At 41.9% G+C, this 27,315-nt stretch overlaps 1 protein-coding gene across 4 annotated transcripts in view; it reads right to left on the bottom strand.

Moving 5' to 3' along the window:
* Nucleotides 1-27,315, bottom strand: part of npas3 (neuronal PAS domain protein 3) — a 307,791-nt gene that overhangs the window by 222,303 nt on the left and 58,173 nt on the right. For 3 of the 4 annotated variants that reach the window (XM_019263216.2, XM_019263215.2, XM_019263217.2), the window contains one exon: nt 4,436-4,534. The exons of the other annotated variant lie outside the window; for it this stretch is intronic. In XM_019263216.2, coding sequence (XP_019118761.2) covers nt 4,436-4,534 — 99 coding nt within the window. The remainder of the gene's footprint in view (nt 1-4,435; nt 4,535-27,315) is intronic. 4 annotated transcript variants of the gene reach the window in all.

Genomic DNA, 27,315 nt, shown 5'->3' with positions numbered 1-27,315 from the left:
ATGTTTCTAGAGATCTGAAGGACAGACAAGGTGCAGGTCACATCTGCTACACCTTCATCCTCTCGCTCTCTCTTTCTGTCATAAATTCTCATCGTCTTTTTCTATCCTTTGTTTCTCTTTCTTTCTTTGAACACTCACTTGTACTTTTTACTTCACTACATTTTTAGTTACTTCACAAATTAAGATTTTGAGTGTTAGTGTTTGTACCACAGATGTTTTGGACCACCTGGAAGAAGAGGTTTACAGGGCCGGGATATGGGGAAATAGAGCTGATGTCGTGCTAGAACAGGAGCTGAGTGAGCAGGCAATGTAACCGGATTAAGGGTTTGTCTGATGATGACATCTCCTGACTATCTCTTTCACTCTGATACCAGGAAACAAGACTCCTTCTCTGTTCTCTCCATTTTCATCCAGCACAGCAAACCTTTATTCACTGCCACACACACACACACACACACACACACACACACACACACACACACACACACACACACACACATATATAATGTGAACAGCAGCAGCTACCTGAAATGTGTGCATGTGTGTGTGTGAGTAGGGCTGCAGTGGGTGAGCGGTCCTCGTATATCTGTCTCTTCTACTTTATAACCACACACACACGCACAGACACACACAAAGGATCCCGCTCAGGTCAAGATGTGCATGTAGACAAACACACACATGCAATTAAAGTAAACACACACACAGTAATGGAAACGAAAGACACCTTTACATGTTCACACACACACAGCCGTAAGCAAAGTAGACAGGTGGAGTGTATATCAGGGGCCTCTGAGGCCACCCGACTCCTCCACAATTTATCTCAATTTCACCTTCCAGACACACACACACACACACACACACACACACACGCACACACACACACACGCACATGCGTGATGCATACACAGTTACACACCGAATGCACAAACACTGGAAATACTAGAGACACACACACACATACAAATACACACACACTCACTTCACATGTTAAAATCACACACATGTTCACCTCAAACATATCTCAACAGTGGCAGGTAACCATAGCAACAGAGATGATGTTCTGCAGTTCACTTGAAACTAAACTAATGGACTACAAACATGGAGCACTTGAAACAGAGCAGAACGTTTTTTGTTACAACAACTCTGTGTTCAAACATCTGTTTCCCGATGGACAGTAAAGTAAACTACTGCTGTTAGCTCAGTTTGTTAGCCAGGCTTCTGAACTCAGAGCATCTGGAGTGTTAGTGTTTGTACCACACGCATTTTGGACAACCGGGAAGAAGAGGAGATTTTCAGGCCCAGGGCACAGGGAAATACTGATGGGGAGAGGAGCCGTGTTGTGCCAGAACCGGAGCTGGGCAAGCGAGCAATGTAACCAGAACAGCAGCCTCTATGGACATAATGACAGAGTAGAAGAGACTGAAGAGGAGGTTGACGGGGGAAGCTAAGAAGAGAAAAGGAGAGAGTGAGCGAGCAAGAAGCCGCCGGACAAGAGTAAATGTGAGACTGACCTTTAGTGGTTAGTGGTGAAATTTTTTGTATCATTAAATATTTTTAATGATAATATAATATTATTATATTAGCAATATTAGCAACATGTTAACTAAGGTTTGGTCCAACTCTGAATAATATATAGATATACTTTATGTAACTATATATATATATACTTTATATAACTTTAATATAAACACATCATCCTTGAGTGTATCAGACATGTGTGAAAAGACCTCAATGTGTGTGTGTGTTTGTACAACACACAGCATTAAGCTTGTCCTATAATGAGCTATTAACTGTCGTCTCCTTTCAGCTCTCCGCCTGACTCTGACACAAATCCCCCCTTTATTCTCCAGTACTGTAATCCACCACACACACATGGGAACACAAACACACCACGACAATCAACCACAATGCATCAGGCCTCAGTTCACTTCCTGGTGTCAAATCCCTCCCTGTCTGTTCACTGACAAAGACTTCTGAGGACAGAGAGAGAGAGAGAGAGAGAGTAAGAAGAGGAGGAGAGATGATGGACTGAAGACGAACAATACGATTTTATGGCAGCGTCTTATAAAAGCTGCAATCCAGAGGAGTCGACACACACATACAGATTTACACATAACTGTACACACATTCTGTGGTAGCGTGTTCGCAACACACTGAAACACATCATTCAGTTTCTTATGATTTGAACCCTGAACTCGTAAAGTTCAGAAACACAGACAGAAAGTGCAGTATTCAATAACTTTACAATACAGGACACAAAACAGTGAGTACTTACTGAGGAAAAATGAATCACACTACCTTACAATTATTTATGATCACTGTTGGCGGTAACATCTGGACTATTTTTGGCGAACATTGCTCAAACATCACAGAACAGATGACAGGAAGTCAGAACCAGGAACATAGAGAATTTGGTCAATTTTCAGAATAACACCCTGTACAGACTCCCCAATTCCTGCCAATTTTACTACGTAGTTTACTTATTTATAATAGAAGCACATAAACTAAGAATATGACCAAATCTGAGGAAGTATACAAAATGTGTCAGGCAAAGCGCTTCTGAAACGCTCCTGGTGTGGTTTAAAGGCACATGGAGAACAGACTAAAATAGACTGCACGTCACAGAGCCTTGCCTGGTGAAATTTAGGGTAGTAATATAGGCAATCATAAAGAATTATGAATTGGTAACTTTATTATGTCATATAAAAGTTTATCACTCGTGTGACTGACCTTTTTGATCTGTCTCAAACTCTCGTTCAACACATAGAGGCTGAGTTAAGGCCCAATATTCTCAGTAGTTTTGCTGCATTCCTTTATTTATTTTATTTTTTTGGCCTTTCCAAGCTTTATTTGATAGAGACAGCCGAAGAATGACAGAAATGCAGGGGGAGAGAGATGGGGAAAGACATGCGGGAAAGAGCAACAGGTCGCATTCAAACATGGGCCGGCTGCTCTACCAACTGAGCTAAAGAACACCTGCATTCCTTTATTTTGACCAAATCAGAGAAGATTATTGGAACGGTGGAAAGACTAAGGACGTTTTTGGTGAGTTTGGTGAGTGTCTTTTAAATTAGTTAGTGTAAAGTTAAATGATATACCTGACATAACTTAGGAAGGTTACATGATTGTTTAGTTTTGGTTTCTGAACATGAAAAGAGATTTCCTGGATGATTCCTGTGTTTGACCCATCTCTCCTTCATATGTGGACTTTCTCATTCCTCATACCACGTCACTGGACTCGGACAGCACATCAAAACATCACACTGCACAGGGTGAACCAGATATGACGAGTTCTTCAAAATGAGTCCTTCCTCACTTGTTCCTCAGTAACTACTCATAATTTTGTGTACTGTATTGTAAAGTGTTACCTCAAATAAGGACATGATCACAGAGGTCTTCATAAGGGTAGGAAAGACATCAGCAGTCTGATAAAAAGTTTGCGACAACTTTCAACAAACCAACTTGCATAGAGACGTATGTTATTTTCATTAAAAACATCACTGACGGCTGCAGACAGACAACAGATTTTTACAACAATTTTATTTAAAATTTGCACCATGGCAGAATTAATCCAAGAGAAGAGATGGATGCCAGTATGACATGAAGTGGACAATGCTTTGACCTCCCTTTAGCTCTGCAGTCGTGTTCGATTCTACCATCTTCATTCAGTCTTTTACAAAAGGTCCAGTGTGTCAGATTTAGGAGACTCTATTTACAGAATATGACAGAGTATTATAGACATAAACTGTCTTTTTATGACTTGAGGTCCTCTTCTACAGTGTTTCTACAGTAGTCCAGAACGGACAAACCAAAGACTGGCTCTAGATTCCAATAAATCCTACAACTGGACTTTCAATGGTGCATTCAAACCCTTGCTGTCCTGGACAAAACATGTCAGACTATCAACTGCACAGAAAAGAAACTGCTACTTGACAGTCAAAGATAGCTAAATTACCTGGCTGGGCAACTGGAGCAAGCCATAGTTTTTGGTATATTTGGTGTTTCAAGTCTGTGGAAATGCTTTTTAAACTAAAAGATACTCAAGTAGAACAAAATGACAACATTGGATATCTAAGAAAGTGTCAACGCTTCCATTTGCATTCTTCATCTTTAAGTGTCATAGTGACTGCTCCTCTACATTTGAAATAACATCCAGAGATTAAACTTAGTAAGCTAATGTTCAGGTTTAATATGCCTCCAGAAAGAGAAACCCTCCATAGATCACTAAATGTCTCCAAGAACAGAACTAATCTGATTATCGCAGGGTCCAATACATGGGAATAGTTAATTCAACTCACAACAACAACAAAAACGGTTTAGCAAACCACTCACACTGCTCAGATCCAACAGAATACACACACAAACAAACACACACTACTACTACTACTAAAGATCTACTACTACGATTACTACTAAGAGCCCACACAAACGTTACCATGGTGAGGAGGTATGCTGCTGGCCGGCCAGGTGAAGGGTCTTGGGCCGGGCGGCGGAGCAGCTGCCTGCATTAGCCGGCCGCTCCCAGTAGGGGTCACTGTGAAACACACAAAAAAACGTGAAGAGGTTCTTTAACGACAGCCGTAAGAAACAACGAGCAGGAGAAGAAGAAGAAAAAGAAGAAGAAGAAGAAGAAGAAGAAGGAAACAAAAAACAATATCAAAGAGATAAAAAGGGATTTAAAGAATTATACACAGGAAAAATGCAACATCTGGGGCCAGTAACAGAACATTTTGTGGAATAAATTGCAGCAAAATATATCAAGACAAGCAAGAAAATGATCATTTGGCAACAGCTTTGTGTGGAAAATGATAAACAATTGGGCATTTTTAGCTCAGCGGACAAAAACAAAAAACATCATCTTTCTAATGAGCTTCTAAATATTTTTTTAAAATGTGAAAAATATTTAACTAATTTACTATAAAACCTGAAAACAATGATATGAAACCCAAACCAGCAGCTGGACACCCCCCTTCACAAGGTAGATCTGTGAAACTAAACATGATTCAGACCCACAGAATTTCATTTTAAGTTTCCAAAGATACCAAAATACTTCGGAATGCCGAAGAAATGTGCATGAAACAAATGACACACAATAATTCTTTTGCAACAAAAAAGCCTTTGGGTGTCGGGTTGATTCCCCATTGGTACCAAGAAAAAACACTATGATTAGAGTCCCCAAAAGTCACTTAGGTGTATTTTTAACCACATTGTACCATAATTGTTTGGTTTACAGGCCCAGGGAGCTGAGTTGGTGTTGTGCCAGAACCGGAGCTGAGCAAGCGGGCAATGAAACTGGGCTCAGCAGCCTCTATGGACATAATGGCAGAGGAGAAGAGACTGAAGAGGACGTTGACGGAAGAAGCTAAGAAGAGAAAAGGAGAGAGTGAGCGAGCAAGAAGCCGCCGGACAAGAGTAAATGTGGGACTGACTTTTAGTGGTTGGTGAGAGCTTGGTGAAATAAAAGGCTGAAAGACAGACGCCGAGCTGGGCTGACAGCTGTTGGACTAGTCAGTGATATTAGCTGCTGCTATGTCTGCTGTTGTTGACCTTGCTTGGTGATTGGCTGTTAGCAAAGTTGTTGACGTAATGTCACTTTAAGGCCCTTAACTTTTAAGGTTTAACAAGTGAGTGATGCATGACTAAACACATGTATTATTAATCAAACTGCCAGTGTAAACATCTCATACCTGCAACTGATACCAGAAATAATTTAAAGGATTTAACAAATAGTTGATTCAGGGAAAAGTGAAAATCTGGGTTCAATGTTCCAAAAACGTGTATTAAAGAAGGCAATGAGACAAAACTGTTTTATTTCTTTTGTCTGTGAATAAAACTTTTTATCTGTATGCTCAAAAGAGAAAACCGTCTTGTTGGCCTGGTAAAAGTGTCTGGTGAATTTCGACATGTACCTGCCACCGTGGCTGGTCAACGAAACACCTGCCTTTGGAAATATTAAAAAAAAAAAAAAAAAAGAAAGAAATAAACCTCCAGTTTGTGTGTTCTGAGAAGCTAAACTCTGCCGACTGGGACTCGAAGTGACACAGAGTCAAATACAAAATACAAAGCAGCCCCAAAGTGACTGTCTATGCACAGTGAATTATTTGAATTTTACACACCCACCAAAGACAGCCTGTCAAAACCCATGCCGGAATGGATTTTTCATACGGAGAGAGGGAGCGAGGGAGTGCCGAGGAGAATAAAAGAGGAGAAGAGAAAGGGGAGGGTGAGAGACGACGGGAGAGACGGGGGAGGAGGAGAGAGCGAGGGAGAGGCAGTGAAGCGATGCTGGCTTGCAGGAGAACATTAGCTGCACTGTGTAGCGCACCATAAAACCATTGACATTGTCGGTCTTGCTTTGTGGACGAGTATTATTGTAAAACACAGTTTTCTGAGGCGAGCCGGCCGCTATTGTTCTTGTCAGAGGGTGAAGCGAGGGCACCGCCGGCATAACTTATTTCAGTTTTAAAGCTACGGAAGAAAGCAGAGAGAGTTGGTTTTCAAATTAAACCGCCGAGATGTAAGTCCAGAGATTGTATTACTTTTAGATTTGATCTCTTGATGCATGACTAGGAAACATATCGCTGCTGTCGGGGGGGGGCACACACACACACACACAAACACAAAAAAACAGGATAAAAAGAAAGCAGCCATCTGCAAGAATAAAAACAGGTTTGTTCTCAGTGAGGTCGGTGTACTTTACTGATTATACAACGAGCTTTAAGCAGGTTTCAAGAGACGCACAGTCTGATTCAACACAGAAATGAACAGATTCACTTTCAGTCCACGTAACGGGAACAAGTGGGTTATTACAGCCAAAGTATTTGTTGTTTCATGACTCCACAGTAAAAAAAAAAAGAATCCTGGGGTAAATAGATGAGCACGTCAGCCTGTCCATAACTTTCTATTTAGGGGTAAAGAAAAAGAGTTTTTACTCAATTGTTCTGCCATCTGAAGAGTTACTGCAAAACCACCACGGGTACATTTCCATCACATCGCGGCTGCAACGCAATGCCACTTCATATCCCACCAGGAGCGTTTCAGGAGCATCCTGCCTTTGTTAACTTTTTTTTCTTTTGGTTGAAGTGCTTCTACCATCAGTAATTCATTTGTTTCCCTTTTGGCTGTTTTGGGGTGTTTTATTTTGAAAATCAACCAGCTTCTCTATGCCGTTTCTGTGTCTGACTGCTCTGTGCAGACGAGGTTTGAAACATTGACCAGAAAGCGGCCACTATTAGCTGCATCAGCCACAGTGCACGCAGAACACGTCACATCCATCTCTCGTGGAATTTGGCTCCACCAGGCATGGCTGCGACACGTCTGTGTGCGTGACTGTAAACCTCACCTGAAGTGCTGCGGTCCATTTCAGAAGCAGACATGTTGAACATTAGCTGAGGTTTTTGGTTACTCTGCCTTTTCTTTACCTTCCTTCCTGCCATCAGGTCTTTTGTCTTTTAATTCCCTCCTTCTCTCACATCCTTGAATCCTTCCTTTTCCTTTCCTCCATTCCCTCTTAGTCCTTCATCTTTTCAGTCCTCCTTTTCTTCTTTACCTCCATCCATCTGCTTTCTCTTTACACATGAGTCCCTCACTTTTTCCTCATCCTTCCCTCCTCCATCCTCTTTTCACTTAATTCCTTCTCTCTTTCTCTCTTACATCCTTTAATCTCCCCCGCCACCCCGCCATCATCCCCCTTTCCCTTTCTCTCTCACTCTTTCTCTTTCACCAATCTGTCCATTACTTCCAGAATGATGCCTTCAGGTGTCTTGCTGTCATTTTGGAAAGCGGACGACTGACTGCACTGCATCAAACACACACACACACACACACACACACACACACACACACACACATAAAATCAACAATACACACATTAAATAAACAGCACAACTGTACACACACACCTACAACAACACACACACACAGACTCTGACGCACAAGCAGAAATTCAATAACCGGAGTATAAACACAGTCGCTTGCTTGCGCACGCCGACACACACACAAAAAGACAGACTCATGGGTAAATGCACACTGAGATGCACATAAGCAAGTAAACAAACACACACACACATACACACACATGGCACAAACACACACTCCATCAGGACAAAATTGCAGTGGTGGGAGGCAGTACAATGGGTATTGCCGGGCGCCGGCAGAGCTAAATTGCAGACAGCGAAGGGGAGATCTGGGCCATTTTTCAAGGCTGACTATATATTACAAATTGGCTACCAGGGCATTGTCTTAAAACACACACACACAAAATGTGAAAAACTAATCCTGGCTTGTCCTGTTGTAGCCCCACAGAGCCGTAGAAATCTGCCCTTTTCCCTCTTTTTCGACAATTTCCCCAGAATAAAGCATGTGATTGAAAATGTGTCAGTTTAGTGAGCAGCACCACACACACACACACCTATATATATATATAAACACACATACACAAGAAATACACAAACTCCTGCTCCCTTGTTTACGAGCTATAACCCGTCCGATTGTTATGAGAGGGTTCAAACACTTCCAGGGTTAAGGTCAAATCCACACCCAGTGGTATACACACACACATACACATTAAAAAACACACATACACACGTAATACACACTTTGTCCCGAGTCGATCGGGATGTTTTGGTCCAGGTTTAGCCGGTCAGTCGCGCTTCAGTGCAGCAGTAAAGCTAGAGGAGGTTTAACTCCGACACAAAATCCCCTCAGAAATTGTGTGTGTGTTCATTACCTATGTTTGTGAGGACTACTTTCAGTTTAAGATGTTAAATAAAATATAGAAATATAAATAAACGTGAAATAAATGTGAGGTCATTTTGGGAGGGAAATGTAATTTTAGCTTAGTTTGTTAGTTGGGCTGCCTGGACTGTGAGCTCAGAGCACCGGGTAGTGTTAGTGTTTGTACCACAGGAGTTTTGGACCAGTAGGAGGTTTACAGACCCGGGTAGTTGGGGGGAAATGTTGACAGGGAGCAGAGCCGGTGTTGTGCCAGAACTGGAGCTGAGCAAGCGGGCAATGTAACCGGGCTCAGACAATGTTATCTTTAAATCAAACTGCAGCATATTTTATGACTTAAAACAAAACATAAAAATCATTTAAAGTTAAAAAAAGATGCAAAATGAGGGAACCAGAAGTGCAAAAACTTATTTCCTGCAAAACATCTTAAGGCCACAGTCGTTCTGGACCACCGCAAAGAAGAGGAGGTTTTTAGGCCCAGGGCAACAGGAAATGTTGATGTCGCAGTGTCGTGCCAGAACCGGAGCAGGGCGAGCAGACAATATAACCAGGCTCAGCAGCCTCTATGGACATAATGCCAGAGGAGAAGAGACTGAAGAGGACGTTGACGGAGGAAGCTAAAAAGAGAAAAGAAGAGAGTGAGTGAGCAAAAAGACGCTGGACGAGAGTAAATGTGGGACTGACTTTTAGTGGTTGGTGAGAGCTTGGTATGTTATGTTGTTGATGTTTGGCTGTTAGCAAAGTTGTGGACTCGCTAGATTTTGTAGTAATGTACCATATGTTCCGGACTATAGAGCGCACCTGAATATAAGCCGCACTCACTAAGTTTAAAAAAATAAAAAATAAAAAATAACATATATAAGCCGCCGATATCCAGGTTGAGAAATTAGATATTTATCGGATACACAGAAAGATTTTGTACCGTAAATGTTGATTTATATTCCCGCTGCCGTCTCAGCATCTCACCATGGATTCATTAACGCCAAGCTTACGTGCAGCAGCTCTATTTCCTTCCTGGATAGATAGATCGATGGCCTTCAACTTAAAAGCTGCATCATACCAACTAATAATAGATTAGAATATAACTAATAATTTGTTGTGCGTGTTGTGTTGCATGTGCTAAATAAAAACTAGGGTGTTTTTCTCTGTCTGTCTCGTTTTTGCTCTTCCGATAAGAGTGCCCCATGGCGGCTGAAGAAAAAACAATAGAAAAGCTGCATCTTTGTATAAGCCGCATGGTTCAAAGCACGGGAAAAAAAGTAGCGGCTTATAGTCTGGAAAATACGGTAATCAGAACAAATACACGTGTACACACACACACACACAGGTGGACACGTGTCCTTCTTGATCTGTTGACCTCCCACACTGCAGAGCCGAACAGGTCCACAGGTGCCAATCTCTCTTTCACACACACACACAGAGTTTACAGCACAAACATCCTTTATCTTTAAACAAACTGCCTAAAAGGAAGTGCTAAAACTGCAGTCCCTCAAACGTCCACTTGAAGCTGGCTCCAGAAGTGAGTCAGTCTCCATAAGTCCCCATCTTCAAATGTCCAACTTCACAGCAGAAATAAACATGTTTACAGCCTGGTACAAAAAACTGTTTTGGTCTCTGTAGATTAAAGAGCTTAATAGTTTCAAGTTAAAAAAAGCACAAAAAAAAGTTATACATATAGAAATATTTGAATATATATTTAAATATTCTGAAATGCCATTTTGATTCCTGATATCTGGAGCAATGTTTCACTTCTTGATGTTTTGAAGCCTCAGACAAGACTTTCTCCTTTCTTGGATATTTGTCTCATACAAACCCAGTAGGTCAAAATGTTTCTTTTTATTATTAAAGTCAAGTTAAGTCAGTTTTGTCACAGCCATTTAGACTTTCTGTGTTTTAGTTCAATAGTAGTAGTACTGTATCAATAACCAGGAGTCAGTAATATCAATAACCAGGAGTTTTTGAACATCTATTTCTGTAGAGTGTAATAATTATTCCTCTAACCAGTTTGAAATGTGTTTCCACCACACCTGCTCAAGTTACTCATCAGCCTGAGAGTGAGAGAGAGAAAGAAAAAAGTGTCTGAGTTTAGTTTGCACACATCATCAGCAAATAACAAGAATAAATCCAGTGCATGCAACACTTGCGCTGCAGAGCGGCACACGCGGCCGTAATGGATTCTGTCATTTGAAATGGATGAAGTTCCATTAGAGAGCGGCGTGGTCGGAAGCGCTAAGTGTGATGAAGGGCGAAGCTTCAGCATCTCTCTTTTTGTTTTAACAACGACAACGGAAAAAAAAGAAAGTCCTGAGATCCAGAGGAGTTTTTAATTTCCTCTCAGCAGATGGACACACAGAAAGAATCCAAACAGCCAAATAAAGATGAAAAGAAAAGGTGCTTTTATTTTTTAAAAGGGGTCACTTCCTGTCAACTTAACTGTAAATCAACAGCGTCGCTTCTTCACCCTTTTCTGTCCACTGACAGCTTTCACGTACCCCCAACCACCTTCTACAACCCTTTTTGTCTTAAAGCAAAAATCCTTTACAGAGTGACACACACAGACACACACGCACACACACACATGCACACACACACACAGTCACATATGACATGTTTATTAATCACCTCTTTAGCCTGAGCTACCGGCCTGATTTACTGCTGATTTCTGAGCTGTCAGCCGCTGAGGACAGCTGCCTGACATTTACAGGTAGAAGCACTCTACAGTATGTGTCACACAAATAAACACACACACACACACACACACAAACATAAAAGCACAAGCTCAGGTGGCTCCACACATGTACAAATTATTCACGCACACTCAAGCGCAATAAATCTGTGCATGAAAGCATTAAGAAGTTTTCACACACACACGCTGTTTTATTTTCTTTGCGTTCACACCAGTGACAGTATAAAGAATGGACCAGGCATGAGTGAGGTCACACACAGGTTTCCAGCTTTGAAATGTTGGATGTACTGTTTCTAAATCTAAAATCTAAAAATAAAAGAATGTAATGGCAGCGCTGCACTCTGAAACTATTTTCAATGGCTTGCAATACTACACAACATTTTATTATATTTATAATAAAATATATACATTTATCCATCCAGACTTTTATCCCCCAACCTCTTTCAGATGTGTCTCGCTCTTTAAGGCTTGGAAGTGAGAACAGGATGTATAAATTCCAGGTGCTGACATGTCTCTGACAACCTGAAAGACAGGCTTCATCAGAGTGTTTCATACAGGATCAGCTGGGCAGTGACTGGGATGAAACACTTTTGATTTGACCTAAAAAAGAATATAAAACGTGTCTTTTTAGCTCCCGACTACAACAAAAGGAGGCAGATTTCACAGAAGAAGAATCTAAAGAGCGAGCTGTCGTGTGACATCAGCAAAGATATTCTGACTTTCGGCTCCCCGTCCCTTTATATCTGAAGAATTACAGAGAAGCGTTTTGGAAGGGAGCCCTGTGTTTGAACTGCTCGTGGTGCGTTTGATGTTCGAGGGGTCTTGTCACAAGCTTAAACAGCCACCATGGAGTGGGCATGTCACCTGTGAGATAAGAGAAAACAAGCTCTCCTCACGTCTGGGTGAAAGGTTGTTCTGACATTCAGCAGGAGGGGAGAAGAAAAGAGAAAGAAGAGGAGAGGTAGAAATGAAGAAACAGGATGCAAAGAGAGGAAATATCAGAGAGAGATAAAGCTGCTTTGTATCATGTATGAAGCAGTGAAATAAGAGTCTGTTGACAGTCGCTTTGATGGAAATCAGTCTGTTTCCGTCCATCTTGACGTTCTGATAAAATCGAACATATTTAATATTTAGAAGGTCTGCTCTCTTCAGCACCAAACAGGAAGCAGGAAACCGGGTAGTTACTTTGGTAATGGCTGAAAAAATTCAGGGTCTATCTGATCCACTAAAATAGTTGTTGGTAGAGAGTTGTTGAGTTGTTGAGGTGACAAAGTCCAAAACATAAAGTTTGTACAGAAACACAGTTTATCTTTATGGATTATATTGATTCTGAATTGACAGTCAGACTGTCGACATATGACGTCCTTTATCTCGTGTTTGTAGAGTGATGTGTTTTCACGGACACGTAATGAATTGTTCATATTTCTTAAAGGCAGTTTGGTGTCACAGGGAGCTTTAGATTAATTCAAACTGATAATATGTTCATTTTTGAACATTCTGTCAACGCTACAGTAACATTAGGTAACTGTTAAGTCTGATAAGGTTGTCTGATGTTGACTGCTGTTAATTATTGGTTTGATTAATGGTTGTGTATTGATTACTGATGGTGGATGATCAGGTTTATTATCAGCTGATCATGTTTAATTTCTAACAGCAGTATGCAGGAAATAGTTGATCCTTGATTGTGTTTTTGAACCACATATGTATGAAGACTGTTAATGTTAATATTCAAACAGCTGGATAGTGGAGTGCTATTATTCTCTATATCAGCACTCAGATAACTTAGTTGGAACTATCAGTTGTATAAATGTATATAAAGTATGTGGAATGTAAGGACGTCAGAATGTTTCATCATTGTCATCACATTGTTATCATGTAATAAGTTGAATTTCTCCTCTTTGTAAACATCAAACAAGTTACAATGGTTTACAAGATGTCGTTATTTCTGTTTTTCCAAACGTACACTTTGTGATCTGCTTTGACACTTTTCATTCAGATTATTTGATAAAAACAGCTTTTCAGCAGACAGACGAAGAACAAGAAGAAAGAGGGAAAGAGGCGGGAGGTGAAATAAAACAAGAGAATCTCTTGTTTTCTCTCTGCGCCTCACCTCTGCATCGCCAGACATCCCAGCAGGACGCAGTAAACAAGAGTTTGTGTGTGTGTGTGTGCGTAATACACCACATGTATTGGAACCAATCAAAAGGTTGCATACACACACACACACACACACACACACACACACACACACACACACACACACACACACACACACAAACACACACACACACACACAAACATCCTGCAGGTGTGTTTGAGGCAGCAGGACTGCAGCAGTTTGTATCTTTTGTTCTGAATCTTCTGTTGACTTGAAGAGAAAATGTTTTAGATTTGTCTGAACTCCATACAAACCTGTTTATTCTGCAGAAATATGTCCAAAATTTGGTTTGGACAGGTGAATCAGACAGGTGGAGCAGGAGCTGCAATCTGTGAAGCTTCAGCTTGATTTTAATTTAAGATTCAGATCATTTACTTAAAATGCATTTCAATTAGGGTTGCCCAGATCGATCAACCGCCAATCACACCATGTGAATGGGGAGTCTGTAGTTTTGACTGAAGATGACCAATGACAAATCAGCCACCACAGGTACCATGAAAATACCAGAACTAACTGTGAATGTATTAATGAACAAAACAAAAATGGCCGTATGGTCAGATTGAAGTAATACAAACAGGTCCAGACAAGCTACTACGGCCTCGATACTGTCTACAAGGATCAAGATGACCTCACGTTACCTGACCTCAAGTGATAAATGAAGGCAAAAACTGCAGTTCCTCAAATGTCCACTTGAGTCTGGCTCCAGAAGTGAGTCAGTCTCCATAAGTCCCCATGTTCAAATGTCCAACTTCACAGCAGAAATAAACATGTTTACAGCCTGGTACAAAAAACTGTTTTGGTCTCTATAGCTAATTTCCCCGTTCATGACAACTGTACTGAGGGTGAATGTATATACAACTCACCTGTTTACATTATATTAAGACTTAAAGTTATGAAGAATTAACAGTGTGGTCACTTCACAATAGCTCTTCAGAAACCTGTGGGGGACGTCACGAAGACTACATCCAGGTTTTATACAGTCTGTGATCTGAACTGAACCTGCATATTTTGACTTTAAATCTTGAAGAATGACACAAACTTTAGGATGGTTATTAGGTTATCAATTTTTTATAATGCCTTCAAGATGGTAAAGAAAGAGGAAGGACAAAAGAGTGAAAGAGCGAGGGAATGAAGGACAAAAGGAATCAGACAGACAGAGAGACAGACAGAGAGACAGACAGACAGACAGAGGAGTGTCTGATTCAGTAAATCCAGCAGAGTCAGACACAGATCACAGCTTCATCTATTCACTCTCTCTCTTTTCTCTCTGGGTTTCACCCCTCCTCTCTCTCTCTCTCTCTCTCTCTCTCTCTCTCTTTCCTCTCGCCTGGTTTCTCTCTGGCCTCCAAATCTCTCTCTCTCTCTTTTGATTTTCTCTTTCCACAGCTCGATCGCTCAATCTCATTCTCTCTGAGCTCCAAATCTCTCTCTCTCTCTCTCTGTCACACATCACTGTTCACACAGATCCTCTAGCAACTCACAATACACTCGGACACACACAAAAGTACACACCACTCCTCTACAGCACAAACACACACACACACTCACACACATAAGTACTCCACCACGTGGACACACACTCGGTCGGTCGTTGACTGACAGGTTTGGCTTCCTGCAGCTCTTTGACATTCACAGTGTGTCAGTATGAAAACAGAGAGGATGAGGGGGTTCAGCTGGAGAATAGAGCAGCTTTTAGCCCAAACACACACACACACACACACACACACACACCAACCATTATCCAATCACCTGATGATATTGCTCAACCCTCCCCACAGTCCAGATTTGCATTTCAGTGGCCGTTTATCGACACTGTTGTTGTACAAAAACATGTCTGCAGGAAAACTTCTGCTGAAAACTCTGTGAACCAGGAGGTCATCTTCAGGAAGCTTCTGGTGAAACTGTTTAACCTGACAGAAACAAGGACACATGACCGCGTTTTCAAACATTTGTGGTGATAGAAATGTCATCTCTCTCCACTTTTTCCACATGGATTGGACTTGTTTGTCCAGCACATCCTACAGATGCTCAATTGCATTGAGACCTGGAGAATTTGGAGGCCAAGTCAACAAACTCATTGTTGTGTTCCTCAAACCATTCTTGGACCATTCTTGCTTTGTGGCAGGGCGCATTATCCTGCTGGAAGAAGCCACTGCCATTAGGGAATACCGTTTCCATAAAAAGGATTTGTTAGGTAGGTGGTATGTGTCAAAGTAACATCCACATGAATTGCAGGAGCCAAGGTTTCCCAACATTGTCCAAAGCCTCATACTGCCTCAGCTGGCTTGCCCTTTTTCCATAGTGCATTCTGGTGCCATGTTTTCCCCAGGTAAGCGACATACATGCACCCGGCCATCCATGTGATGCAAAAGAAAATGTGATTGATCAGAGCTGACCACCTTCTTCCATCGCTTTGTGGTCAGTTCAGATGTTCACATGTCCATTGTTGGTGTTTTCAGCAGTGGACAGAGGTCAGCATGGACACCCTGACTAGTCTGTGGCTGCACAGCCCCGACAAACAGCGATCCACTGTGTTCTGACACCTTTCTATCAAAACCATGAACTTTTTCAGCACCAGTTAGTGCTGTTAGATCTGACTACACAGGCCATCCTTCGATCCCCATGTGAGCCTTGATCACCCATGACCTTTTGGCCAGTTCACAGATTTTCCTTCCTTGGACAGCTTTTGATAGGTACTGGACCCAGTCATCTAGACATCACAATTTGGCTCTTTTCAGAGTTGCTCAAATTCAGACATTTTTCCTGCTCTGAGGACAAAATGTTCACTTGACAGGTAGGTGTTGTTACAGGTAGGATGGGCAAGATGGTGACAGAGCCAGAGCCACTACACTGAGCTTCACGATGTCTCTTCAGAAACCTGTGGGTGACGTCACTTATTTTCTACAGTCTATGGAGTCATTTGTTCACGTGTGATGTGAAGAAACATCCAAACCATCCATCTTTTTTAATGATTAACTTAACATGGGATGTAAAATATCAGTCTGGTAACCTCTAAATGTTTAAACTGGTCAGATTTGAAGAGATTATCTATGGGCTGCAGATTTTGACTTATTTTTATACAATCGAACTGAGAGCAGTAGCTGTGTGGATGGAGGGAAATAACCGGTGGTCGAAAAGCTCGGCAGGAATGTAAAATATTTAGCTTGTAGCTTCAGTGTGTTGCTGTAAGTTTTGGTTCCCACAGAGACAGACAGCAGCTGCTTTAACCTTGCTAAGAGCCCATTTAAATACACTAAAGAGACGTCTGGCTGATAAAATCGTTTGGCTTAATGTGAAACCACCCCAGTTCAGCGCTGCTCGTTTTAAACGCCGCTGATAAAGAAGGACAGATTTGTCTTTTCCTCCTTCTGTCCGTCTCCGTCCATATCTGTGTTAATACAGTTATCTGGGAGAGTGTGTGTGTTTAAAATGATGGATAGAGTGATGCTCCTCGTTAATAATTCACTGAGGTGTCGCCTGCGGTCGCTATGCCCTTCATGTCTCGGCCAATCGGAGGCATTTACCCAACACTCTGATTGGGGGAAGCGTGGGGAAGACCCCGCCTGTTATGCAAATGAGATAGAAATTATTGTTGCATCTTAACCTCTCTTTTTTTCTCCTCTATGCCTGAATCTCTCTTTTTCCACACCTGTCGTTTATTCCTGTAAGACGAGGAAGTTGACACAAGAAAAATTCTACTTTTCTACATTTCTTTTATTTGCAGTTTTTAATCTTCTGAATCTCCCTTTTTTTTTCTTTCCCTCCCTCCATCTCCTGATCCTTCAGAGTCAAGGAGAAGTGAAAAACATCGTCTCAATCCAGACATCAACTTGTTGAAAAGGGAATAAATCTTGGACTGAAGTTTTCGGGGGCAAACATCGAGGAAGCCGACATCTGAGTGCGGCATTGAAGTCCAAGTTGAAGGGCAAAACTAAAATGTGGTTAAAAGACACAAAGAAAGTCATAGTGAGTGTTATTTTTGGGAGAAGAGAGACGACAGGGGTGACTTTCCTTTGTCGAGCTGACTTTTGAAACAGTGATTTTGGTGCGATAGAGACATTTTGAAAGCGTACAGATCCACAGAGAGATGTGGAGAGATGGAAATTTCCGTCACCACAAACGTTGGAAATCGCGGTCGCGCATCCTTTGTCTCTGTCAGGTTAAACTGTCGCACTGCAGCTGCAGGATGCAGGTGATGTTGAAGGATTATTAATTTGTTCCAACATAATCACCTACGCTATCTAAGATTTACTGTTACTGTTCTATAAATTAGGAAGCCCTGTGAAGAGGAGGTGATATCAATGATATCCTTCTGAGGAGAGACACATTGGCCTTTTAGCCAAGAAAATGTTCTTGTTCAAACGAGGTTTGGTCCCAGACTGAGGTTCTACATTCTAAATATTGTTGAATCACTTCATTGTTCTGGTCCAACAGTGACTAGAAGCACTTTCAATCTCGTTGTACCTGTGACAATGACAATAAAGATCTATTCTATTCTATTCTATTCTATTCTATTCTGTTCAACAATTTGTTCCCTGAATTTCTATATGAGTAATAAAAGAAGACTGAGGAGCAGATGGAGATGACCAGAGGCACCACACTGAGCTTCACAACTGGTCTTCAGAAACCTGTGGGTGACGTTATGGAGACTACATCCACGTTTTAGACAGTTTATGGTTTCGACTAGATGAATCAGACCTGTTGTTAAGTAACTACAATTACAGCTTAAATTACAACCCAAATAATTCTCCACAGTCTCACCTCTCTCATTCGCTGGCTTCCACTACACATCAACTCATAAAAGAAACCGTTAAGCAGACTTCAGCAGCCTCCGTGTGGACTTCGATGGCATGCTACGATACGGCCAAACGAAAGAAAGAAAATATAAAATGGCTGAAACTCGAACCACAATTCAAAAATCTGAACTGGCTGCAGGCTTTAAACCTGTTATCGCAAATATCAGATGTTTTATGCTTTTTAACAAGCTCGATTTAAACCTTTTTACCTAATTAAAAACCATCGGCGATTGACATTATTCTATTTTTTATCTTATTAATTAAACTCTGCTGGTCAATTAAGAGATAATCATTTCAATGCTTTGTTCACTAGACTGCGAGCGGTTTACTGTCAGGCTAATACTGACAGTTGACAATGATCAGATGTATGAGATAGACAGGAAGTCAAGGAGAGAAACAAAAGGAAAATAATTCAACATGAGTCGGTTCAAACCTCCAACAGGTAAAGTGTGTGTGTGTGTGTGTGTGTGTGTGTACGAGGGTGCATTTCATTTTGTGTTGATGTATATCTGTGTACTTAGCTGTGTGTGTATGTGTGTTTCAGATGCAGAGTGCCCTGAGTCTCCATTACAAGGACAATATTTCCTGTCATATCTGATTTGCAGCGAAGGTGGAGGAGGAGGAGGGGGGAGGGGGAGGAGAAGCAGAGCTCAGTGACGCAGAGAAAAAAGAAATAATGGAAATACAGTAAAATAATAAGAAAATTTCAAATATAATAACCAGATTAAAGATACATTTTCTTTTGTTTTTTATGTTTTTTTTACGATTTTAAACCCATTTTTAGAATATTGTAACTTTTGTCTCTCAAACTAACGTCTGTTAAATCCTGTTGATGCTACACTGACTTGTAATCAGGTGAGTGGTGTCTCTGTCATTCGTACGTCTGTTCTCACACTATGTAACTTTGGGCTCCGGGTCAGGAGAAGTACGTTACGCTTTACGGCACTAAGTCACACACCACCAACTATTTGATTGATTTTGGTGAAACTGGATCATATTTTATGGAGAAAATGTTTTCTGCTTTTCCCTCTGATGTCCTCCGGCTGCTCCGCCTCAACTCTCTGTGATTTACAGAGTTTCCTGATGGACAGTGAAGTAAACTGCTGCCAACTGTAGCTGCTGTTAGCTAATGTTAGCTCAGTTTGTTAGCCAGGCTGCCTAGACTGTGAACTCCAGCGCACCAGGGGAGTGTTAGTGTTTGTACCACAGGAGTTTGGGAAGAAGAGGAGGTCCTCAGACCCAGAGCATGGAGAAATGCTGATGGGGAGCTAGTGTTATGCTAGAACCGTGGCTGAGTCAGAGCATGGCAGAGCACAAGAGGAGAAGAGGACGTTGACAAAGAAAGCTAAGAAGACAAAAAGAGAGAGTGAGCGAGCAAGAAGCCGCCAGACAAGAGTAAATCTGGGACTGACTTTTAGCCGTTGGTGAGAGCTTCAAAAATTAGTTGAAGAAGGCGTCAGCATTATTATTATGTACGTGTGTGTGTGTTCCAGCCAATCACGAGGCATGAAGCGAAAAAGACACTGATGTCATGGATCAGAGCCAAGATGCTGCTCAGCAATTACACGCACACAGATACTGTATACTGTAACATGTTATCTCCTCCATAGATTATGCATGTATTTATGCATAGCTGGATTTATGCATGTCAATCCAAACTGTGTGTGTGTGTGTGTGTGTGTGTGTGTGTGTGTGTGTGTTCTCTCTGCTGGACCAAATCATGTCGTCTGATCCTCAAATCAACTTCCTTTTGATAGAAATCATCCTGATCCGAGAGTGGACAAGTTGCATAAAAAGAAGTTTTACTGTAGATGAAAATGGAAGAAGAACTCTCCTCTTCCTCCTTTTTTAATGACATTCTTTCTTTTACCCCACCCTTCTTCATCCTTATTTTCCTCCTCTACCATCCTCACTTGTTTCCTTTCCCCTTCTTTGCTCCTCATCTTTTCCTCACCTCCCTCCTCTTCACTAATCATCCCGTTCACCTTCCTCCGCTCCAGTCTCACTCCCCTCCTTCCTTGTTTTCGTACCTTTCTTTTGTCTTGTTTTTCCTTCTTTTCATCATCTCCTACACCTCCTTCACTCCCCTCCTTCACTCCTCTCCTCTCCTCTAATCATCCTCTCGTCCTTTCACTTCCATGGTAACGGACAGTCAATGAAAAAGGCATTCAGTAACCAAGGAAACTTAACACAGTCCGTGTGTGTGTGTGTGTGTGTGTGTGTGTGTGTGTGTGTGTGTGCTGTCTCCATGGGAAATGTGAATGGCTGGCAAGAGACAGAGGAGCGCTAATGGACACCATGAATGAAAGAATGAAAGAACGAAAGAAAGAAAGACGTTTTATAGTTCGGCCTTCTGAAGCTAAACTCTACCACAGAACGCAAAATACGACTTATTCTATTTCAAATAAAAAAATAAACAAAACAAAAAACTAATGTAGAACAAATATCTTACTTCTGTTGGCACTCATTCAAAACTTTTAGTTGTTCTTTAATTGATTAGTTCCTGATTTAAAATGCATTATCTGTTTTTTTCTGGATCTTCTTCGGATATTGTGACGACACCCTTTAGTTCTGCATTCATTTCACAGCAGGCGTCCGTCAAAGTCATGGCTGTGACTGGATATCAGTGGTGGTACCAGATCTGCTTGAGGCCCTGTGTTTACCGATGGTGTAACACATTATGACTGTATGTCGTAACCACTGACGGTAAAAAGAATGGTCGATGTGTGCATGAGATCATCCACAGCTTTCTGAAGAGTTGTTTTGACAGTCCTGCCTCTTCTGCCTGCTGACTAATCTAAAATTTTGCAAAGACATGGATCATCTGCGGACTCAAGGCGGGCTGAATGAGGCCTGGTTGCTCCAACAATCCACCTGTAACAGCACCTACCTGTCAATCAAATCGTCCACGCTGTTAATTCTGCATAACTTTAAGCATTAATATAATTTGAACAGGTGAGTTGTATATAAATTCACCCTCAGTACAGTTGTCATGAACGGGGAAATTAGCTACAGAGACCAAAACAGTTTTTTGTACCAGGCTGTAAACATGTTTATTTCTGCTGTGAAGCTGGACATTTGAACATGGGGACTTATGGAGACTGACTCACTTCTGGAGCCAGCCTCAAGTGGACGTTTGAGGAACTGCGGTTTTTAGCACTTCCTGTGTTGACTTCACTTCAAAGCCACGGAGGTTGTTGCTTAGTTATACTTCATCTCTGATACTGGCACGTTAAATGACGCACCATCTCTGCACAATATGAAGTAAATCAGTCAAAATGCCGTGAAATGATATGCAATAATGTCTTGTAATAACAAGTGACATGACTTAAGGACAGGATGGAACATCAGGGTGGAAACACAGGTAAAGTATCATACTGTACTGTAACAGCAAAATGTAAAAGGATACGCAACACTACTTCTGTTCTGGCGTTGTTGGTGATTGTACATACTAATTTTAAAAGCTTATTGGCAGTGCAACTCACTGAACCAAGGATAGGAATGAGAGGAGACGTAGAGAAAAAAACAAAAGATATGACATAGATAAAGATAGAGTATATTTTTAACCCTATCCCAAAGCCTCTGACATATTGTCAGGTAGCTTGTTTGTCGTCTCTTCACTGTACATCAGTAAATAACAGAAATATCAGGCTCAGCTGAGCTGTGAAAATGTAAAATGAAATGGAAAAAATATATTCAGCTGTCTGTTGTAATGTTTTTTTTTTTCCCCTTACTGTAAATAATCGCAGCAATGTGGCGCCCGCGTGTTCTGCAGATAAAAATTACAGAAAACAGCACAGCTGAACTTCAAAGTGCAACGCGGACACGGAAAGAGGAGGGAGCCGGAGGAGAAGGGGGGAGAAATAAAGAGCAAAATGAAAGAGAGAAAGGTATAGAGAGAGGAGAAGACAGATAGATAAAGAAAGAGAGAGAGAACATATTGCCACTGTGTCAATACAATATATATGCTAATCACGCCTTTAGTATATGTGTGAATTTCATTACACATAAAGGACTAATACAGTCCTAAAAACCGATGACAGTCAAGGTCATTTACAGCAAAGCAGGAGTCACAAACACCGAAACAGGAGGGGGGAAAGAAAGAAGCTAAAACAGCTGCTAAAAATAAACTTCATGTTTAAAAATGTGTTTGTGAGTTTCAGGGAACAAGCCTGGACTGGAAACGTTCACGAATCCAATTATGATACTCGACATGATACACATAACGCATAATGCTTACAAGTTAAGCTAACGGTACATTTCAGTTTTGCAGTTACAACAAATAGCTTCAGCTTAGCTCACAGTTCTTCATCACTTTATCTAACGCTTCATTTTAATCAAGACTGTTTGGATTGTGACCGTTTTTAGCAGTTAGCTTCAGGATTTGGTTGCTTTTTAATCAAAGAAATGTCTGTTTTTATGGCTTTCTGCACTTTTTACTTTCCAATAAAGATGGCGGCTCATCAACATTATGTAGTACTGAAGCTGAATCACAGACAGGCCTACAGTTTCCCACAAGTTGAAACCAAAGCTGGACTCTGGTATGTATATATTCTCCCATACACACACACACACACACACACACACAGTATTCACACAGCCACAATATAGCTATACAGCATAAGCAGTCAGCTAATTCATATGTATGGGTTTCAATGATCTGTGTGTGTGTGTGTGTTTGTGTGTCCAGTGAGACAGCTCACAGCCATGAACTGTCAGTGTCAGGGCTTTTCTGTGTGTGTGTGTGTGTGTGTGTGTGTGTGTGTGTGTGTTGATTTCCATCAGCTTTCAGAAGAATTCAACAGCTCACTACATCACTGTCTACCTTCTACACCTCTTCCTCTCTCCCTCTTTCTCCCTGTCTTATCACTTGTTCTTCATGTCTCTCTTTCACCATCTCTCTTTTATTTTTCCTTATCCATTATTTTTATTTTTGTGGTGAATTTGTGAAGATTTGAGAACCTAAGATGGACATGAACGTGACACTATAGGCTCAAAACACTACAAAATAAAAATACAGCTAGTTTTAATTACATTATTTGGTGTGTGATATGTGTAATTGTGCTCCGACAAACCTTCAGCAATGTTCAAACTCTGAGAAATTCGTCAGTGGTGGTTGTTTAACAATGAAAACATCAATTCCCATAATCCCACACTACTTTACAACACCATCAAACTACCTGAGACAGATATTGTTCTCAGGAGTTGGTGGAGACCAAACCTGACCTAAAAAAGGTGACTATTGCACTGTGGGGTGACCAGAAATGACAACTGACTAAATAAGGTATTGATTGCTAAAGATATGTTTTTACATTTATCTGCTTTATAATGTGGACATGGTGTGTGTGTGTTTGCGTGTTTGTGTGTGAATGTTATTATTCTGTGTTTGTGTGCGTGTGTGTCCAGCCTTTCTGTTTCAGTGCCAGTAAGTGTGAGCGTCAGACCACATGCAGGGCAATTATTCCTGAAAAGAATTACTGCAGGGGCATTTAGCTTCCCTGTATCATTCTCCAACACACACGCATACATACAAACAGAAATAAAGATACAAACACAAATCCTCCGACAAACTGTGGATCGCCTGAATACACAATCACACACATAGACAATAAATACAAACGCACAAACTCAGAAAATCACAGCCAGGCTGACACACACACACACACACACACACACACAAAAATGTCTATGCAGGAAGACGGCGATGCGCCGCCGCATCGAGGAAGCATGGACGATTGACATTAATATTTATGGGCTGCTTTGCAAAGAGAGAAACATTGATAAGCTGCAGTTTTGAATATTAACGCTGACTTTATTTAAAAAATGCATTAAAGCAAAATATTCTGGTCAAATTAAAGAAAGAGAGAGCAGAGGACAAACACCAGTGTGGGGTATGTGGGCGAGCTGCATTAACTGGAAGCAGGAGAGAGAGAGAGAGAGAGAGAGAGAGAGAGAGGGAGGTTTGTAAAGAATGAGAACAATATTTATTTAGTAGAAAGGTTTCAACTCCACCGTCTAACAAAGGAAAAGTTTAACAACTTTGAAAATATTTGATTTTTTTTGGTCAAAGCGGCAACCTGTTAGGCTGTCAACTGTAGCTGCTGTTAGCTAATGTTAGCTCAGTTTGTTAGCTGGGAAGAGATTTTCAGGCCCAGGGCACGGGGGAATGCTGATGGGGAGAGGAGCCGGTGTTGTGCCAGAACTGGAGCTGGGCAGAATAACTGGGCTCAGCAGCCTCTATGGACATAATGGCAGAGGAGAAGAGACTAAAGAAGACATTGATGGAGGAAGCTAAGAAGAGAAAAGGAGAGAGTGAGCGAGCAAGAAGCCGTCGGACAAGAGTAAATGTGGGACTGACTTTTAGTGGTTGGTGAGAGCTTGGTGAAATAAAAGGCTGAAAGACAGACGCCGAGCTGGGCTGACTGCTGTTGGACTAGTCAGTAATATTAGCTGCTGCTATGTCTGCTGTTGTTGACCTTGCTTGGTGTTTGGCTGTTAGCAAAGTTGTCGACTCGCTAGTTTTTAATCATAAGTAATGTAATCAGAACAAATACTCGTGTACAGCTGTCCATATTTACCACAGTGGAATTACGATCTAAAACTGGAGGAGACAAATCACAGCAAATACTGAATTTGTACGTAATGTTTCTTTAACTAAAGCTGGCGACAAAACATTGCATTTTATAGATGCAGAAAGAAAGTTTGCTGAGCTGCTGTTTGTGTCGCATGTGTCAATGACGAGTCTAAAATCTTAATTTACAGCTCACACACACTCACACTCACACACACACACACGGACAACCTCTCAGCAGGACAGATAAAAAGATTTGCAACAGTGAAAGTCACTATACCTCTGCCTCTGTCAGCCATTAGAGCATTACACATATTATACTGTGTACAACCAAACAAATGCTTCACACACACATACACACACACATACAGTGTCCTGAGTGCAGGATCAAGACGTCCTCTCTTGGCTGAGTGCCTGGATGAGACGAGGCAGAGAGGCAGCACACACACAGAGACATATACACAAATTGCTCCATGACCTTGTCTGAATGCAGCACACTAAATAGTGGCAGAAATAATAAGAGAGAAAGGGGAGGAGGAAGAGGAGACAGTGGGAGAGAGAGGGGGGGGGGGGGAATGGAAAAAAAAATGTAGAAAAGAAGACGGTAGAAGAAAAAGACGAGAGATACAAGAGGGATTCAGGTTAGAGAACCCAAGAAGAGAAGAGAGGAGCAATGAAGATATCTTTGATGATCGAAGGACAGGAAGGAGACAGAAAATGAGGAGATGACGGGAGGGAGGAAGAGACGACAGGTGATGGTGGGGAAAAAGTGAAAGAGTTGGCAGGAGAAAAGGATGGAGGGACAGGCAGACTGCGACACAAACAATGAGGATGAAGAGATCAGAAAGAAGAACTCGTGGAAAAGGAAAAGAACGGGAAATAGAAATGAAACGGTAGAAAAGGAATGAAACGGATAAGAGGCAGTGTCTGCAGCGTGAGGAGTTTCCTGAGTAAACATCAAAGTCTTTATCAAACGTTTCAGCTTTAAACCTGTTGGTTTCTGGGTAATCTGCATCCATGAGTGGAATCACGCGCTCACAGCATCTCCCGGCCTCTCTAACCTCCTCCTCCTCCTCCTCCTCCTCCTCCTCCTCCACCTCCTCCCCCAGCCAGGCGATTACAGCGCTCACTTGTTGGGAGACGCCGGGCTGTTGTGCGGTGAACAAGTCTGTCCTCTATCAGTGGCCCCCGTTGTCCGGAGCGCCGCGCTGATTTTCATTAGCGATAGCGGCTCGCACAAATCAAAAAGTCGAGGCGCTCGGGGCGCCACGACACGCTCCTTTAATTTCCTGTTGTGGGAGACTGAAGGATTGTGGGGCAGCGGTGAGAAACAGGAAACACGATAAAGCCGGCCCACGTGGCCACCTTTGGAGGTGAGTGTGTGTTTGTGTGTGTGTGTGTGTGTGTGTGTGTGTGTGTGTGAGAGAGAGAGACGATGATCAGGTGACATCAGAGGTCATGCTCAGTCTCATAAGGAACCCGTGCAGCCATGATGGATCTCCGGCCCGTTGCTGCATGGCGCGCCGACCGCCGGGTTTCCGTACTGCTTACTGCAGCATGTTGCCATGGCAACCGTGCAACGCACGATGAGCAGGTGGGAGGGGTAGCAGTGGGTGGAGGCGGGGGTGGGGTTTGTCTGGGTCAATATCATCAGGCATCTCTGAAAGCGCAGATTAATGTATTAATAATGTGAACCCGTATCGATCCTCGGAGAGAAAACCTCACAGTTTTTCATTAAAAGCCTCCAGAGGATTATTGTGCTCATGAAGGGTCTGTCATTAAAGCAATTACAGAAACAGAACCGGGCTCAGCAGCCAGACTGGACCGAGTTCAAGCAACTGGACCAGACCAGGTTCGAGCACAGCCTCTGAGACCAACAAGGAATAACATTACATTACCGAGGTGATTTACAGACTTTATGATGGAAAGATCGATGCGTGCCGAGCCGCTAATTGCCGTTAGCTCGGTTAGCTGTGTAGCCAACAGAACTGACTCAGTCCCAGGATGCTGGGAGCCAAACCCGGCAAGAAAACCAGCTCACCTTCAATGCAAAAGTTCTAAGTGGCCAACGCATTTTCAACCTCAGAATGGCACTTCGGAATGCACACTTGCTGTTGGCTACTGTAAACGGCACTGTCAATATCTGCGACAACTTCATGTTTTTACAAGAAACACGTAAAAATGAGAAAGTAAACTAATTCTATTACCTGGTTCATGGGGACTTAGTTATACACAGGTTAACAGGTTGGTACGATGTGTTTGAGAACACAAATGTCTTGTATTCACTCTGGTTCTTGAACCAGTTCTGTCACAGTGGCGGTACTGGTGGCGGTACTGAATATTTTACGAAGTTGTATGCAGTGTAAAAAGA

The sequence above is a fragment of the Larimichthys crocea genome, chromosome V, assembly GCF_000972845.2.
Source record: "Larimichthys crocea isolate SSNF chromosome V, L_crocea_2.0, whole genome shotgun sequence".
NCBI lineage: Eukaryota > Metazoa > Chordata > Actinopteri > Sciaenidae > Larimichthys > Larimichthys crocea.
Note: the sequence above shows the minus strand (reverse complement) of the source record. Positions and strands in the feature narration are given on the sequence as shown.